General features: G+C 48.9%; 1 protein-coding gene across 2 annotated transcripts; it reads right to left on the bottom strand.

The window, feature by feature from the left end:
* Positions 1–6,840: 6,840 nt before the first annotated feature.
* LOC125760680 (acyl-CoA Delta-9 desaturase-like) lies at positions 6,841–18,484 on the bottom strand. Of its 2 annotated transcripts, XM_049421048.1 has the most exons (8): positions 18,022–18,484; positions 17,080–17,509; positions 14,967–15,391; positions 14,620–14,885; positions 14,463–14,533; positions 8,532–8,717; positions 8,269–8,464; positions 6,841–8,199 (listed from the first exon to the last, which is right to left on the bottom strand). In XM_049421048.1, the coding sequence occupies exons 3-8, from the start codon at positions 15,382–15,384 to the stop codon at positions 7,693–7,695; spliced, it is 1,644 nt and encodes a 547-aa protein (XP_049277005.1). In that variant the 5' UTR covers positions 15,385–15,391; positions 17,080–17,509; positions 18,022–18,484; the 3' UTR covers positions 6,841–7,692. The 2 variants fall into 2 exon arrangements, with proteins under 2 accessions (XP_049277005.1, XP_049277004.1); XM_049421047.1 differs by having other exon boundaries at positions 17,080–18,484.
* Between the last annotated feature and the right edge of the window lie 322 nt (positions 18,485–18,806).

Below are 18,806 nucleotides of genomic sequence, written 5' to 3'. Positions count from 1 at the left end.
TAGTTTAGTGCTCTGCACAGTTCCTGGATGACTGATCCTTTGCTGAAATTTTGGAGGATCTACATTTGATGGGGAAGTTCACAATTTGGATTAGCATCTGGTAGCGTGTTGGGCAGTCCTTCGACTCCCAATTCTTCGAGTTCATGCTGGCAACAACCTGCTACGCTAGTAAGGTCAACCGCGTCGAGAGTGTGGTCAGGTCGCTGTCTGACGCATGTGACGAAGTCATGTCACGTGCCTTACCGTCGCAAGACCGTACCGGTCGGCCGGCCTACTGGTGGACTCTATCGCTCGAGGAGCTCATCGGCAATCTTAATGCACTGGAGCAACGTCGGCAGGCGGACCCGCAGCTATTGCTGCTGTAACAGGACTGGTGCACGGCCAAACACCAGCCGAAGGCGTCCATACGTGCCAGTAATGACGCAGCCTTCGACAGCTTGTTGCAGAGTCTGCGGGAGGACGAGACCGAACAGTGGTTCCGGAAGGTGCTCCATCGTCTTCAGGAGGCCCCTACAGCACCAGAACGGGATCCTGCCATTTTGGAGCGAGTGGTGGTTGTGTTGTTTCCGGATCATCCACCGGTGGAGTGGCCGGACACTGGAGTTGGCAACCAGGTGCCGCTTCGGTAGGGTTCGACCAATGTGCTGCGGCAGATAGCGAGCGAAATGCACCCGAGGAAGGCACCGGGCCTGGACGGCATACCTAACGCCGCCCTCACGGTAGTCCTGAGGGAGCAACCAGAGTGCTTTCGTCGGGCGTATTAGGAGTGCCTGGACATGTCCTGCTTCTCATTGCTGTGGAAGAAGCAAAAGCCAGGCAAGCCGCCGGGAGAACCGGCATCCTTCCGGCCCATATGCTTGCTCGACAACACCGGCAAGGCTTTGGAAAGGCTGCTGCTTAATCGACTGAACGAGTACATCGATGATCCGGAACAACCGCGGCTTTCGGACAAGCAGTTTGGCCTTATGCGAGGGCGATCCACGCGGTTGGCTGTTCAGCGGGTCGTGAATGGGGAACGCAGGCCAATGTCCTTCGGTAGGACAAAAGGCCGTGATCGTCGTTGCCTCATGGTCGTAGCCCTTGACGTCCGCAGTGTATAGCTGAGGCACTGGAGGCGAAGGGAGTCCCGTCGCAGTTGCGTCGATTACTCCGAGACTACTTCACTGATAGGGAGCTGACCTACGACACGTCAAAAGGTCCGGTCACACGTCGAGTCTCGGCAGGTGTTCCGCAGGGGTCTGTCGAGCTCCCTGAGGGTGCCTCTATCGTTGGATTCGCCGATGATCTGGCGATACTGGATGCTGGGACGACACCGGAGCATGCTGCGGCTCTGGCAGAGGAGGCGTTTGCCTCGGTGAGCTCGTGGATAGTGCGCCATCGGTTCCAGAAAAGACGGAGATCGGGATGATCTCGAGTCTTCGTCGAGGGCACCCGGCCATACCAGTCAACATCTGCGGAGTGGAAGTGGGATCCAAGCAGCCCATCCTGGGGTCATGCTCCACGACCATCGGCTGTGGTATGGCGGTGGCGACCACAAGTCGAGATGGCGGTGGCCCAGGCCCTCCGGGTGGTCAAGGACGTCCGAGCCTTTATGTGCAACCACAGCGGCCCCCAGGAGAAGAAGAGGAAGCTGCTTGCCGGAGTTGGAACGTCAGTGATTCGCTACGGCGCACCCGTCTGGGCAGAAGCCACAGACCGCTACTGGTGCAGGTGAATGCTGGCAAGCGTACAACGGCCCCTTAGCGCAGGGCATCGTGAGCTCCTTCCGCTCCGTAAAGTTCTACGTGGCAGTGTATCTGGCCGGAGAACTACCCCTACGCTACGTCGTGCGAGAGGACGCAAGGTGCCACAGTCGGCGGACGACCGACACAAGCACCAGCAGAGTGGCAATCCTGAAGAAGGAACGAATCGAGACGTTGTGGCAACGGCAGCGGGAATGGGACGTTGTCGCACGCGATTCATCTGCTAGCCGCTACGTGCGTTGGACCCAATTTTATTTTATTTATTTTTTTTTTTGTTAACGGGGAGGGAACCTTCAAAAGGTACCCACCTCGAAGGGCGGCTTGCGGCTACAAACCAATCCCTCCGAGATGGGTTATGTGGGATTCATCGTGACGCTGAGCCCGTGAAGCGGACCCGGCAGCCGATGGGACCCTAACTAAACCACTCCTCGACCTGATCCGAACCCTGCCGATGCGCTTGATGTGCGTAGTACTCCATGCAGGAACGTTTGTGCGATGCACCCATCCTGTTGACGCGCTGCTGCTTTCCAATGCTGCTACTGCGTCATCCGTCCTAGTTGTCTCAGCTGCTGCTGCTGCTTCGTGCCTTCCTTCCGCTGCTGCTGCTTAATTCCGCCCGTCCGTAGCCGCTACTTCCGGTGGGGTCTAGCTCCTGCTGCTGCTCTGGTTACTCGTTGCTGCTGCTGCTGCTTCCGTTGTCGTCATCCTTTGGTGCGGTTACGGCGGTAGCTGTTGCTGTCCCGTTTGTTCCGTGTTCCGCCGGCGTTGTTGTCGTCTCCGTCTGGCCGTAGGTGGACTTTCCTCATTCCATCTCACTTGGAGGTTTCTGAAGATGGTCCTTGCGGCGGTCCGGACTGCTTCCCATGTGTTGCTGTTGACACACATTTCCGCTGCAAGATTTTCTATCGTCAAGCGGGTGTGGCTCTGCTGCTGCATCTCGTGTTGGGTTCGAGCAAACCGTGGACAGTGGAACATTACGTGGTCGACATCTTCCACTTGGTGTTCACACACCGGGCAGTTTGGCGAGCCGTCGAGGATGCCTTTTTCGACGAAGTAGCTTCGGAGAAACCCATGCCCTGTAAAGAGTTGAGAGAGATAAAAATCAATTTCTCCGTGCTTGCGATTTACCCAGGACATAATGTCCGGGATAATTCTCCTCGTCTTCATCCCCGGCGATCTCGGCTGCCCCGCTCCGGCTGTCCATTGTTGTTGCCAGCGTCCCATGGTCTCTTCCCTTTGCCGCTTTCGTATGTCTGGTCCTGGACTTCCCCTCGCTACCTTTTCGTCGTGGCAGCGGATGTCCTCCTCTAGGAGAAGGACTAACGGGATAGTGCTTGCCACCACGCAAGCGGCATCGTAGGAGACCGTTTGGAAGGCACTGGCCACTCCTGAGAACTCCTGTGCGGTGCGTCCTCTGAACCGTGGTCCGGTGAACGTCCTTCTGAAGAAGCGTCCGTCCCCACGATGGTGCCGCGTAACGGACAATGCTATTCCCAACGTTAACCAAGGGACTCCTTCTGGTGCTTTTTGGGCCACACTTATTCGGCATCAGAGCGGTCAAGACATTCGTGATATGTGATGCCTTGCTGCAAACCTTCTCCAAATGCCGACCGTGGTGCTGTTTGCGGCAGAGCTCGACCCCCAGGTACTTGAGCGATTCCGTGGATACGATCGTGTGTCCCCCCGCACGTAGTTGACCTACCTGCGGGTTGTGATGAGTGCAGAAGATCATGTAGCCGGTCTTTTGATGGGCCAGCTTCAATCCCACTCCATCCATCCAACGCTCGATCATCTCCAGATTCCTCGTAGCAAGGTTGCTGATTTCCTGCGGGTCCCTCCCTATAAGGGTGAACGCCACATCATCAGCAAACCCTATAATGTCCGCACGCTTTCCGAACAGCTCCAAACGAAGAAGGTCATCGTACATAACATTCCACAGTGTTGGCCCTAGAACCGAACCCTGCGGGACACCTGCCGATACTGGTAACGAGACCATTCCTTCATCCGTTTCGTAGTGGAGCGTGCGATTCGTGAAGTAGTTCCGCAGCAACGCCTGGAGGTACGGTGGCGTGTTCCTTCGCTGCAGAGCTGCTCCGATCGCTGTCCAGTTGGCCGTGTTGAAGGCGTTCTTCACGTCGATTGTCACCATCGCACACAGTCGATCGCCCCTGCGCTTCTTGTCGAGCGCAACCCTTCCGTTGGCAATCACCCTGTTGATGGCATCCATGGTTGAGCGTCCTTTCCTGAATCCGTATTGGGCATCAGCGAGACCGCCCGTTGCATCCAGATGCTCCGTAAGTCTGCGCTGTATGAGTCGCTCCAATACTTTTCCCAGAACACTCAGCAGGCAGATTGGCCGGTACGACGATGATTCTCCGGGTGGTTTCACGGCCTTCGAGAACAGCACTAGCCGTTGCCTCTTCCATTCGACGAGGAAGTGGCCGGAATCGATGTAATGCTGGAACGTTCTCATGAAGACGCGTGGAAACGCCGTCATCGCCGTAATCAAGGCCACGTTCGGAATGTTGTCGTCTCCTGGGGCACGCTGGGGATTGAGCGATTTTGCAATGCTCACCAGCTCACCCTCGGTAACGGCATCCCGTGCCGTGTCCTCGTCCGTCAATCCTGTTGCCGTGGGCCATTCCATGGGCGGTTGCACCGGAAAAAGTTCGCCGACGATGTGCTGCAGCTTGGCTGGATCCCGTTCCATCGGTACTCGGGCTCCTTGCCACATCTGCCTCCGGATTTTGTAGCCTGGCCCGAATCCGTGGGGCCCCAGCTGTTCCGGAAGTTGATCGCCCTGCTCCTTCTTGCTCCGCTTGACCGCTTGCTCCAGTGCTGCTCTCGCTGCTGTGTACGCCGGACGGCGATCCTGTCGCTGCTCTTCCGTTCGGGCTCGCCTGAGTCTTCTCCGCATCCCGATGTAAGTGCGACGTAACTGGGAAATCTCGTTATTCCACCAGTACACCGATCGTCGTCCTCCCCGTGCTGCTGACAATCTCGGCATCGTCGCGTCGCAGGCAGTTGACATTACCTGCGTCAACTCGTCCGCCAAGAGGGTGCGATTGTAGATGTCCAGTGACCCCAAAATTTCAACGAAAGTCCTTGTTGAAATACCGGGTTGCCCATCTGCTCTCCGAAGCCTGCTGTGCACTGTGTCCCAGGTTACGCTACGTCGTCGTCCTCCCGACCGCAAACTTGATGGTATTGTGGTCACTTGGATTTTCGTCGCAGACTCGCCAGTTATTTTCCCCCAGAAGAGACGAGCTGCAGAAGGAAACGTCGATAATGGAACTACGGCCACTGTTGTTGCTCCAGGTTGGCCGGTTGCCCCGGTTCAACAAGACCAGCTCAAGTGATGCCATAGCATCCATCACCACTGCTCCCCTATGAACTCGTTCTCCATCGTTGTGTCTGCGTTCCATCCCCCACGCTCTTGACCAGGCGTTGACGTCCCCGCCGATCACGGTGTCCCGATTCCGCGGAATCACCGACGCAATTTCGTGCGTTGCACCCACTTGACGATACCAAAAGTGCGCCATTGGACGGGACGGAGGCATGGAGAGGTGGACTTCCACCTCTCGCAGGTGCTCATGGATTCTTCCACGAGTAACTGCATGTCTGTGGGTTTGCTTCGTCCCCTGACTGTCCCAGGTGCACAGGTTCGGTGGAGTCGGTGGCCCACGTGATGATCGATTGCCCATTCTTCGAGGAGGTGCGGCTAGAACTGTTGTAGAGGAGCCCGGAGGACATTTTCGACTCGAGCCGAATACAGAAGGCGTCAAGACGTATCACATCTTCATTAGGCCGGTCCTGGCTTAAGGAATAGGCTGAAGCCGCGAGAACCGCTTCAGCTGACTTTTCGCCGTGCGAAGAGCCGGTGGAGCCGGAACGGACGCTTCAGCGGATACGCGCGATCCGCAACGCTAACGCGAGAAGGGCCCGGGTACGACCAGCTGCAGAGCGTCTTGGTGTCCACGAGCAGGAACTAGCACTGCAGGTGCGAGTAATGGCTGGAGGCACGCTATTGGAAGGGGATCCTGCACCATCGATGGCTCCCCCTCAGCGCCGGCGAGGCCAGCAGACTGACGAGAGGCGTTCGGTCTTAACGATTGATGAAGAGTCTGTAGTTACGAAAGCGACTACCTCGGGGCGCTAGACATGTTCACACATGACATGAAAACATGATCATTACGGCGAAAGTGAGAGGGAGTGAGTCTGGTGTATGACTAATAGGAAGGAACTCAAAATAAAACTACAAATAATTCCGGGGCGGAATTCCGGGAGGGAAAGTCCCTGATGGTATCCCCTTCCGGACGGAGCGGAGGTAGGTTTTGCGAATCTATGCCATCATTATGTAAATTATTGTATCAATGAACTCAGCAAAATATACTCCTCTCCGAGGTATTTAAAAAAACATGTGACAAAATACGAATTCTGTAGGAGAAGACAAGACCTGTACAACCTTCAATAATCTTCAATAGCCTGCGCGGTTTTGCTAATCTACTCCTTTAGCAGAACAATTGTAGGTGTAATTGTATTTTTACCGAAATATTTGCTAGATTTATGTTGATGGCGCTGCTAGATGAGATATGAATTGGGACATATGGCCTAAATTGTTGGTCTCGGAAAATCTTGAGCATTTGCAGCGCAAGACCAACACGGTGGAGTGATAAAGGAAGGTTCAGGAAGCCGGATTCTTCTATCATACCACCTATGTTAGAGAAGGACCAGCAGAGCGAAGAAGAAGAAAATATATTAATTACAAAATTATGTCTTGTATAGAGCCGACTCACACACTGTACTAACTGTAAGATCACACGATTCGGAGCAAAAAAAACGCAAGATTCAAAATTAAATGCCAATTATCAACGCGTTTGTATAGAAAGCAGATGATGATCCTTTTAGTTCCGAGATAAAACCATTACTTTTTCCATTGAAATCTTTCGCTAGAGGGTTGAAATATCAATCAGTTGATTGTTGAATGTGCTTGAATGCTAATCAAAATCGCCATGCACCATGGCCTTTAGCCTTAACATCATAGTAAAAAAACTACCTTTTATTTAATTCTAAAATATTTCGATTCAAAGTTTAGTGGTTTCAGTTGGTTTCAATATGTTTTTATTTGTTTTTTTTTTTAATTATTATTCTTGTTTCTTGTTTTGTGATCCCTACCCCAAAAAGAAAGAATAGAATCCCCACAAACATCCGTACACGAGACACATCTTCTCTGTACAGGTGAAGAACTTTACGGCTTAACATCCGGCCGTGTATCCGTTCTTCTTAGCTGGCTTACTTAGCTTACGGTAAAGGTAGGGTAAAAGCATTAATATAAAAAAGGTCATTAACGTAATAATCTTGGGAAAGGATGCACAGCGTCACCTATCTTGCTGTTAATATTCTTCCTGGGTACGAAGGTTCCAACAGACTCTAACAGACATCAAAACAGAACCCAAACCTACTTCTGTTTATTTTCCTGGGTAAAATATTGGACGAACGCATTCGATGGTAGACCTACGGTGAGCAAGTAAAAAACATCAAACCATTCCAACGTTCTTTATGTGTATAGCAGGATCGGAACTGGCTTCACTGTCTTCCAGGCCCTTTGTTTCGTTGTTGCCCATTTTGATCGTGAGCGCAAAATTAAGTAGCAAATTGATCGAAAGCATCCACTGTACATTTGGTATTTTCATTGAGCATATCTCAAAGACAGCTTAGCTTGGACAGCCAATCCCGCGAATGCGTTTGTTGTGTTTAAAAATAGTTGTGGGCCCAGCGAGCAGGATCGGTTCGTACCGGTAGAGTGATCCCAGACGTCACGCGTCAGGATCGTTGCTGGATGTAGCGAGTGCTGCATTGCGTGTAGAGATCGAACCGATGCATGCTCGTTTTCGGGCGACTAATGCGAACGAAATCATGACTAACGGTAGTAGCCACCCTGCCGTCTAATCTAATGGTGACTTGAGGCGGAGGATGATGCACCGCCGACGATTACTTTCCGCTTTACGAGCGCATTGTCGTTACAGTCGAGGACGTTCAGTGCCGCCTTCCCTTGTACCGTGGCAGTTTTATCGACATTATTGTTCGACTGCTGTAGTAACAGTTCGTCCACCGATTCCGGCACCGATTGCTGTTGTTCCTTGATGTATTTCGACAGCTTGTTGTAGATTTGGTTCGCTTCCGTCGTGCGGTTCTCTTCTTCCTGCTGGCGTCTCATCAGCTCTTCGTTTTCCTTCGACAGAATTTCCTCATCCCTTTCGGATTGCTTCAACTCGTCCGGAATGAGCGCGTAACCGTCGGATTGCAATATCTTCGGCTTCGGTGTGTGGATCGAGTTGTAGCTTGGGTTGGACGGATGCTTCCAGATGTTCCACAACGTGGTAAACGCACTGCGGCCCTCATCTGTACCGTAGGTATGATGCGATTTGTCACCGGTACGCATGACACGGTTTTTAACCTGATCGATCGATGAAAATCAATCGTTATTACAACATTCTGCTCTTTGTGCCATCTGCGTCTTACTCACCATGTTCGGGGTAGCCGTTTTGCGATCGTACACTGCACCAAACTTTGCCAAAAGATCGATTAGCGTGCCGGTTAAATTGAGCGGCGTACCGTACTCCGATGCTCGGTAATCCCACGGGAAGGCATGATGATAGTTGTGCCAACCTTCACCGACGGCCACGAACGACACAAACATGTTCTCCACTGGCCACATGGTTCTACACAGAATGAAAACAAACAACAAAATTAGCTGTGCTATCTACACATCCAACCATTTGTACTCACTTGTCGTAAGGACGCGTCCCAAACATATGTGCCGCACTGTTCACCGACCAGGTCCCGTTGAGGCTGAGTACCGTACGGAAGAAGAACGCTACGAACAGAGCGTACCAGGGGTTTTCTCCCCAGAAGTAGACCGGAATAGCCGTAGGACCAAACAGAGCAAAAATTGTGTAGAGGAGTTTATAATGACTGAAAGTAAAGTAAAAGAAGGAAGAAGTTAGATCATTTGTCATTTAATACATTGCAGCAAAACAACGAGTTTTACTCCTAATTTCCTAAAAAGTTTTAAAACATGTGCCCATGTTCATATTGCACAACAGTTTTGACTAATCGATTGTGGGGGGGGATTTTTATTGAGTAAATTACGAGAATACCTTATTTTGCCGCATTTATAATGTGCAGCTCATGTTGATGCTCGTCTCATATGGGAACGGGGATTAAGCTTTTTTTTACAGCTATACACAATGCTACTTATCAGCAAAGTACTGTACAGTATTTTTTTTTCGATGCCTAATCATGCGTGCTAATCTCACAGCAACAGTGCTCTGTGTGGCGTGGATGAGGAAAAAATCTAAAACCATATCATTACTACCACCGAGGGTAGCTTAAGCCCATTTCTTGTTAGTTCCCCACAGAGAACCTGCACGCAAACCAGTCCTGGTCACGTTTAATGCATGCCATGATTTCTTAGAACGATTGTTTTGCAGCCTTGATTCAATGACTTCCTCCTCCCTGTAAGCGTGGTTTACTGATAGATGTAATTATTGACCACGGACTAGTGGGTCGTTCGATTACAATAAGAAAGTTGCCACTGCAAACTGGCTGCCAGTGTGCTGTGGACGCTGACCGCTGTACTGTTTTGCCTGCCAGCTAATGACAATCTCGCGCGACTCATTTACTTCGGAGATACTTCGGAGTATTCATGAAGGGGTCAGTGTAACAGGATACGGGAACCAATAGTGAGCACGTTGCCGGTGGCGTGCTCTACACCGATATGCTACACTGCAGAGGTCCACAGTGATTCCACACGTGTTGTGCACGATGCCGTACTGATCACCTCGATATTGCGCAACCGATCCCATCTACTGCTGGGAGCATCACACTAGATGGATCTCTTTGTATCCCTGTCGACGAATCGACCAGTCAAGGATAACACTAAAGCACACGTTGAAAGAACGACCCACAAATGAAGTGGTTCGCTGGTATGCTCACCACCACTCACCACTCTCCCTCCTCCCCCTTGTTGTCTATGCTACTGGGCGAACCGGAGTATGTAAAGGCTGCCGATGATGAACCGGCCAACGAACATACGGTCCATAATGCCACAGCCTAGTGTTTTGTGTACGAACGCCAATGGTGACCATGAATTGAAGTTCAATTACGCGCTGGTCTGCCCCCGAGGGGTAGTACTCAATTGTTTGCGCACGTACTACGTACGGCAGTTCGTTTGTGCGCTGCAACGATCACTTCATCTGCACACGATCGAAAAGAGTTTATCCTAAGCACGAGTGATCTGACCTTCCTTCGGTGCTGGAGAGTTGGCAACCTTCAGCCATCATTAAGTATCGGATGCAAGTGCAGCTTTTCTTTACCATTCGTTTGTGCATTAGAAGAGAGCGCATAAAAATGCCGCTGGGTGCCTCACGGTTACCGGCTAATAATTGCCGCAGTCACCTTTTCGATGTTGGGGGTTTTAGTTTGCAAATGGCCGCAATCGATGTATTTTTGTACGCTTCAAGAGAACAACTATTGTTCGATCGTCTGTGTGTGTTTTTGTACCTATCGAAAAAAAAAATCAATCACCGTGCCGTTTAAACCTGATCTTTCAGACGATCAGTGATCCACACTCTTCAGTCTCGATTTGAAAGGCTTATAAATTACTATCCGTACATTCGATTGTGCACGTTTCCTTGGATAATTCAAACGGATAATTCCTTGGATAATTCCCTAGAATTCAAACGGACAGTGTTTTGGTGGTTTGGAGAGAGAAAAAAACACATTTCGGTGCATAACGTTGTTACCGGAAATGTCATTTGTACACAATCATTCGCTTCACAATGTTCCAACAATAGGGTGGGAAAGAAGGTTAATAATTTCTAAACTGCGTGAAACCTTCTGCATTCTGTTTTGGTAACGGACCAAGGACTTTGCACTATCCCGCCATCCGGTCTTAAATTTTCTGCACTACCGTCACCACACTGACATGCGATCGTATGAGGTGAATGTTTTTTTTTGTTTGTTTCTTGACAGCCTATTTTACCCCCGCTATCCTTGACCTACTTCCTAATGGTAATACTTCCCGCAATACCTTCTCATCTCCGTACTGATAACCAACCGATCAGGTTCAAAATTTCTAGAACCAAGCTAAGCAAAACAAACAACAAAAAAACAATAATTTTTGAATAAATTTAAACCTACCACTGGACATCCTCGGTTCTCCAGCGATCAGGTAACAGGTACATCTGTCTTCAAGCCAAAATAATTTATGCAAGACGAACAAAGAAGATCCCATTTGGTGGTTGGTGTTGCTTTGGGTCGCTTTTCGAAACATCAGCATACTGATTGCATAATGTGTCGTCTTTCCCTCTAGGCTATCTAAGTCATCTTATCCATTCATTGAACTCGTTCCAAAAACACACACACACAACTCGTGTTCCAATAAGGACTATGGGAGTCACCTTTGATAAGCGAACCGTTATCTTTGGACCAATTTTATTTAATTAACAACGGTATACATAATTTGATTTAAACTTTAAAGAAAACATAAATTCCAAAAAAAATAGTTTAAAAATCAATCCACAATCCGCATGCGTAACAATCTACGGGAGATGATTAACCTTACGTGATTGAATAAAAAAAATTAAATACTTTGCAAAATCTGTATTAAAGCACCATCAATCATGGTGTATGACCTCGTTTTGTTTGCTGGCCAGATTCGAACGGGAGTCAATCTCTGTGTGTTTCTATGAATGAAAGTCATCGAAGGCTGTTTGGACAAAAGTTTTCGATACTAAGAATGTACACATTTTTTGATTGATCATAGACTACCTAAGGTGGTGTTGCTAAGCTGCCATCCCAAGGATGATTAACCCAGGGACCCTTCTTGATGCGGCTGTCGGAAAAGCTCAATGCTACCAAAAAGCGCCAACCTACCAGCGGCTGGTTAGTGCCAATCACTAAACTGCGTGTAAGACGGCCCAGATCTGGCCTCGGGGACGTCTCTTATAAAAATGAATCACAATCAAATGTAAAGGTCGCCAACAACAATCGGGCGGTGTTTTAGGCGCTCGACACGAAAACTAGCTCAAACGGCTAGACCGGATCGAATAAATCGCTTTAATCACGCCTCTCGTACAGCGCGTGACTGTGCCTCATTTTATGTCGATTAGTGTGGATGGATGGAAATTGGGAAACTGTTGTGTCGATGAATTGTCTTCCGCGAACAGGTAGCTGAATGGGCAAACACGTATAAATTGTTTTATAAAGATGAAACCTGTCGTTTTAGTACATCGAACACAATCGTTAATTTATTAACATTTAACAGCGCTAAATTCGCTATCCAATCGATCATCAATCAAGATGGAATATTACTGTACAATATCATTAATACAAACCAGCTGTCAGATTCCAAGGCACACCGGTGCTGGTGCGCTTTTGGGACAGTAAAACCTTCTCGCTGCTTGCTGTGAGGCACGCACAGGTGGTTGACTTTCGGCGGTTTTGTTGATCGACTCATGTTCGCCGAAAAGAATCATCTTTCGCTACAGTACGTCAATTACGGTTTTCCCCCATATTTTTCTCAAGCTGTGGATGATGGTGTGTTCGCTGACTTTGTCGAAACTCATCCAACCGTTCGTCCGATCCGACGTCGGAAATGATCTCGTCGTACTTTTGCGCTTCATTAAGCAATTTTCTACACTACGCCTTTTGCATTCTGTATTGCCATAGCTCACCGGAATTAGAATGATTTCTACAAAACACAACTCACAGACGTCATGAGGAAATCAGACAAATTAATCTAACCATTTGCGCGTTGGATTGTGAACGAAAATGAAACAACAGCCGATCTTTCCTCTATAAATTAAACTAATGAAATCTGCTTCCTATACCCTCGCAAAGCCTTCGTCACAGATGGGCTTTTGAAAATGGTTTCAAATGTCTGCGCTCAAAAGTCTTTGCTACTTTGGGTAAAACAATGCATTTCGTAAGGATCCGCGTATCCGAAGCAAATGGCTGACAAGGATTGGCGTCACGAATGCTTGGTTTCGTAGACATGAGAGAGAGAAAAAAGAAACAATCCCGCGCACTGAAGTCGACCGTCAAAATTATTCTATTACTTAAATTCATATATTCATCTTGCTGGAGGCCGCAGCACGCCTCGCACCAAATGTGGCAAGGTCAACAGTTTTCTGGTCTGATCTTTCTCTCGTGACGCGGTTTGTGACGTGGCTCAAGCGAAATCAATTTATTACAGCATCTTTTCTGCCAGGTGGAAAATGTTAAATCGAAATCGGTAAAGAGCAAACCGATATTACTATGCGAAACGTAAAGTGTTGCGCAAGCGTCTTGTAGTAATTATACGACACGGATTTAATTAATTTAAAAATCCTGGATGAAACAGAAACTGATCGGCTTGAAACATTGGTAAGATTTAGCCATTGCACATTTGAATATTTGCCAAGACAAAAGCTGGTCTCTACTAAAGCACAATAAAGCGCAAACATCTTTTTGGTGTTAAATTTCGATTATTCCCATAAGTGCTTCTTGGTTTGGTTTCATAGTTTTGTTTCCTAAATGCGTAGGCAAGAAACCGGACAAAGAAAGCCTTGAGCGATAGCCAAAAATTGGTTGGCAAATTCAAAATCAGCTTCAGATTTTGAGCTGCATTACGGATCAAACTTTCCTATCGTCTCTCTTTCTCTCTCTCTTTCTGTTGTCTATTTCATCACTGATAGATGTTTTTTTTCGTATCCATAAACTTTTTGGTGAGTTTTATTGTATTTCTTTTCCAAACCCCACCAACAAAAGCTGCGTGTCGGTGGCAAGAGGATAGAGGTCGCTGCATAACTTTAGTAAGGGTCCGGCAAAGACCGACCAAAAAAAAAAGATTAGGCAATCCACAACCACGACAACAGCACGGAACAGCCGACGGGGTGCGTTCGTAACGGTCGGTTGTCTCGTAAGATTTGGGTCTCCGAAATCGTGAGGAAAAAAATTAAGCAAGCCTAGTGAGAGAAGAGAGAAAGCTTTGCAATAAATGTGGTGCAACATTCGGCTAGCCCACATACTGGACACTGTGCACGCCTATCGAGCGATCGTTCAATTTATCACACTTGGGACGCTGGGTTAAGTCGCTCGATGACGTCGGATCGTGGCGGAACGCATCTCCAGCATTAATGTTTAATGTTTCCATATGTACCAAGGCAGTGTACTTCAATGAACTGGAGTACAAATACGGTTCCAAGGTCGGCAGAATCCAACCAAGCGGGGTGTGGGTAAACACTCTCGTCCACCGAATGTCAACGATCTCTTCGTACACATGGACAAAACCGTTCCGAAAATGGTTGCGCTTGGACACGGTCATTAACAACGGCCGTCGAATAATGGAACAGCCAACCCAGGTCGGTAACTCAAGGCGGTACACGCACGGTGTTTCTGTGAGTGCCCGCACCAGAGGTCAGCTCTTTCACCACGATGCTGCTGACGGTGATCACTTTCGTTATGATGGCTTCAGCAATTGCGCACCGAGCTTTACCGATTCATTAGTGAGGCGGCAACACTCAGCCACACAGCCTCGCATACACTGTAATTGATCGATGGACACCTGTGTGAAGGTTAGGTCCATCTCATTATGAGCGAACGGATTGACCGTGAACGCCTCAAGTGCTCGAGAATACTGTGTACCAACGGATGGTAAATAAGATCGGTACTTACTCCTTTTGGAACATAATCAGCGGATCTGCCTCTAGATCGGACATGTCGATCTTCTTGCCGTATTCAATCACCTGTGGAAGAGAATAACCCAACGGATAAAGTATCGTTTCGGTTGTGCAACTTTGCGCTCAGCCAGCGCTCGTAACGCGTCACTTACCTTCGGGTGCTTTCGGGAGAGCAGCCATCCAATGTGCGAGAAAAAGAAACCACGATTAGCGTTGTGCGGGTCGGCGTCCGTGTCCGAGAACTTGTGGTGCTGTCGGTGGTCACGAACCCACACGTACAGGCAGTTCTGTCCGGCCAGCGTATGCATCCACAGCAGGATGATCCTCAGCCAGAGCTTCGCCTTGAACGCCCGGTGAGACCAGAGTCGATGGGCACCCATCGTTACACCCTGTCCAGAGGCGTACATGAGCCATAGCGCTAGATGGAGCAGAAGAGTAAGCAAACATCAGCATATCTCGTTTCGAAAGCAAACACGCGCCGAACGATCCAAATACGTACTGTAAAGCGTCGTACGATAGTCGCAGTATCGCCAGAATGCCAGATGTAGCCCCACCCAACCACAGATGTGTAGCAGCAGAAATCCTACCACATTTTTCCAGACGATTTCCCGCTTAAAGTTGAAATCCGTCCCAATCTCCGATGGCAGGATGGGTGTAGCGGAACCAATCTCCTTCAGCTTCCGGTCCACTTCTGCCTCGTGCACCACATTGCTGCAGGTTTGCAGAGCCTTCTCAAACTGTGCTCCGGAGAGTGTTGAGTCTGATTGGGACAGCTCCGCCACTAGGATGTCAGCCGTCGTTCCCCGGCTGTGTGGGTCAGTCTGTGATTGTTCTGGCTTACGGTCGGCAATTGCCGTCTCGATGAGTTCGGGCGTTTTGGCGCACAGGATCGTTTTCGTCTGCGAGTCGGCACCCATCGTTTGGCTAGAGTGGAGAAAAAGATGCATAAAAGAAATTCTTAATACCTTCTGTACGAGAAGTGTTTCGATTGGAAATCATTGTTTAAAACATTCTTGCCACATATGCCACATTCGCGAACATAATACAATTATCCAATCTGCATCTTCGTTTGCATCTGCTCGATAACGCTGCAACACGTTCTACGAAGCAAATGCAGAAGCACCGTGACATCATCGCATTGCATGTGCAACGAACCACATAGTCCCGATGTGTTCATAATGGAATAATGGCGCGTAAAAACTACCAACCCGAATGGCATTCGATGTACAAGGATTGCCCACCTACCGCCAGCCACCAAGTGTCAACGCCTGGCCCGGTGTCTAGCCCCAAGTCTTGCGCAATGGTACACTTGCGCTGTCTGCCTTACACTCGGACCATCTCACGGCCATCTTTCCTTGAGCTCCGATGCCCTAAAGCCCTTGACGTGGGGTGTGTAAGTGTGCGATTTGCTTGTGTGCCGTTTTGACGCCACCAGTTGATGGCAACTTTTATGATTCCCTCGTGCCACATTTCCCCATCGAACGATCGATGCAGATAGTAGTTCATCGGTTGAAAACCGCACAAGGCGGCGTCACAGTGCGATACCGGTTCGCACATTCTTTTGTGGTGGAAAAAGATGACGACTAATAATAGCTTCGCAAGTACGGGCGTCCACCAATATAAAAGGTAGGGAAAGGCAAATTTACCTCCCAACCGAAGATCCCAACGAGATGGATGATCAGTACGGGTCGGTTTTCATTGTGACCATTTGTGTGGCATTTGCGGTGGTTTCATGATTTATGTCCACTTGGACATCGTCAGGGCTAATGCTGGACACCGCGCAGATACGATCCACACAGCACACCTGGCCCTTGGGTTTGTGACCCTCAAATGGCTGATGAGTGATGGGAGGTAATTTTGTCACGGTTTAAGAGGGAAATCAATCAAAGGATCCACCCCAAATGATTTCCGCGTCACTGTCACGTGGTGCTAGACAATAGCTATCGTCAAGCAGGAACTAGGTACTACTGGGAGCTGGATAGACCACTCTCGCTCTAACAGTGGGCCATAACTCATGCTCGGGTGCGGGTGCTGCTACATTGGGAAAGCAAACTGGTTTGACATTTCACCTACCCAATCGTACATCCTGCTTCGATACCATCCGAAGCACCGAGGGTCTCAAAGTCAAACTGTGTATTGACCGAGGCATTGGCCCAGTATGGATTACACTGCGTCCCGAGAACTGACACACCGAGTTGGAGGGTTAAAAATGTGGATAAATTATAGACTACGGACTAGTGCGTGGAGCTTGAGCGGCTTGAGCGGCTTGAGCGGGTGTGCAAGCATTCTAGGCGCGGATAGCCCTCTCTGTGTAACATGTGCTCCCTTGTGCTTCAGGGCCAGCGGTGTGGCCGTCAGGTGAATACCGTAATTACGCGATTAGCAGCAGATATACATACTATTTACAGCACCCGCTTTTATGCACGGCAAAGGTGTAGAATAAATCACCTAGATCGGGGGATCATATCACCGTGCGGCTTCAAAGACACAAATAGGTACTGGGATTACCTCAAACACGCAAACAACTGCTTATTTTTTTAAAGCTATCCAAAACATCTTCAAACTAACCAATCTAAACAAAAGGCAGCAACACCGAACATTCTATAACTCACCTGTTAGTGAAGATAGAATATCAGTGCACCGGATAATGTTTCACTTTCGTTGAGCAGCAACTATTGGCTGCCTTCCTTTCGTTATCACTTCCACAGATCTAGTGTAAACCAATTTTCGTACTCTCGCTACACGCGCACATACACACTTTTGATTTCGTCAATCAACCTCGGTTGTAAATAAGTTGTATCACTTTCGTTCACTGTGAATCACGGGTGTGAAATGTTTTCATCTTTGTTTTTTCGCAAATTTTCACACACAACGCTTCTTACCACCAAAGGGGTAATACTTCGGCGGCAACGTGGAGTCGTTAGCTTTTCCTTTTTATCACCTTTTTTCCCCCCGTCAGGATGAGTACAACTGTATCACACTGTTCACCTGTCGCTGTTGGTACCCCAGATGGTTCCACACTCACTGGCTGCTAACGGACGTCTGCAAAGGATTGAAAATCAGTTTTGATTTGAATCCTCTCACTCTATGGCACGCTTGCGGGAGGCCACCAACTTCTAACACGCTTTGTCACACGAGACCGGTTGCGATCGTTAGTGATTGGTGAACGTTACGCAATTATGGATTTCGATTGCCGAAAACTAGCGACTCTCGGCCGATCGATCCTATATAGGCCATGGACTGCCGACCACTGCTGCCGATGAAATTGGATAGGACAGATAGAGTCGACTCGTACCAAACCAACACCCCAACTTTCGACTCGTTTCCGCTCCCAAAAAAAAAAACTGCACTGAAGGGGATGCTGATGTGAAGGGGTGCGTGCAGTCGTTACGAATAGTCGCTACTAAACTATTCAGGTCTCCGAAAATATTAATGTATAAGAAACACACACACACACACAAAGACACACGCAGAGCTTTGACTATGAAATCGGCTAGGTGATTAGCATGCAGTAAAAGCTTAAAATGTTGCTAAGAAAGAACAAAAGACACTACCATCCAAACGTTAGGAGAGGAAAAGCTAAGTTCAGCGAATGAACCCAACATCAGGGTTGACGAGTAGTTTATATACTCACTCCTACCCCTTCGAGCAGATCAACCCAGCCGGACGCAAGATGAGTGCGATCGCAACAGACCAAACGCCTCTCTTTGCCTTTTCTCTGTCTCCCTCATGTTCGTCACTGCACACTGCAAAAGGGGTGAGGGTTGAGACAGTACGATGAAGAGCAACCAGACTGCCAGCACGAGAGCCACAACAATGGTGAAAGAATGGTTTTAAAGCGTTCGAGCCACACCAACTCGACGAGGGTGGCTACCGATCATGTCACCGATCACGTCGTCGCTCGCGATAGTACAAGAGGAGGAGGGTGGGGGGAGGATGGAAACGAACTTAGTGACAAGTTTCAAGCGTTGCTCTGACGCGTATCACTTTTACCCACCGGAAGGAAGCTTAGGGCGGAAGGATAACTAGGTGAACCGGCCGATCGAATCGGCCAAGGATGCGACAAAAATTATAAGCGCTTGTTGGGGCAGACAGACGCATTGGACGCGTCGTGACGGCCTATATGTTACAGATGACTGGTGTACCTTGAGTTCAACATATATGCTCAAGGTTTACGGATCGGTGGTTAGGAGAGAATGGCAGGATATTGAAAGGATGGGGGGGACCAAAAACCCGAACGATTTCGTAGACAGATGCGGTCGGACATAGACGTAACGTAGCGAAATGAAGCTAACGGAGTTTTTCAGAGCGAGCCATTTATTCGAATGATGCTTTGAAT

This window comes from Anopheles funestus, chromosome 2RL, assembly GCF_943734845.2.
Source record: "Anopheles funestus chromosome 2RL, idAnoFuneDA-416_04, whole genome shotgun sequence".
In the NCBI taxonomy this organism is placed as follows: domain Eukaryota; kingdom Metazoa; phylum Arthropoda; class Insecta; order Diptera; family Culicidae; genus Anopheles; species Anopheles funestus.
The sequence above is the reverse complement of the archived record's forward strand: the minus strand, read 5'-3'. Positions and strand labels throughout refer to the sequence as shown.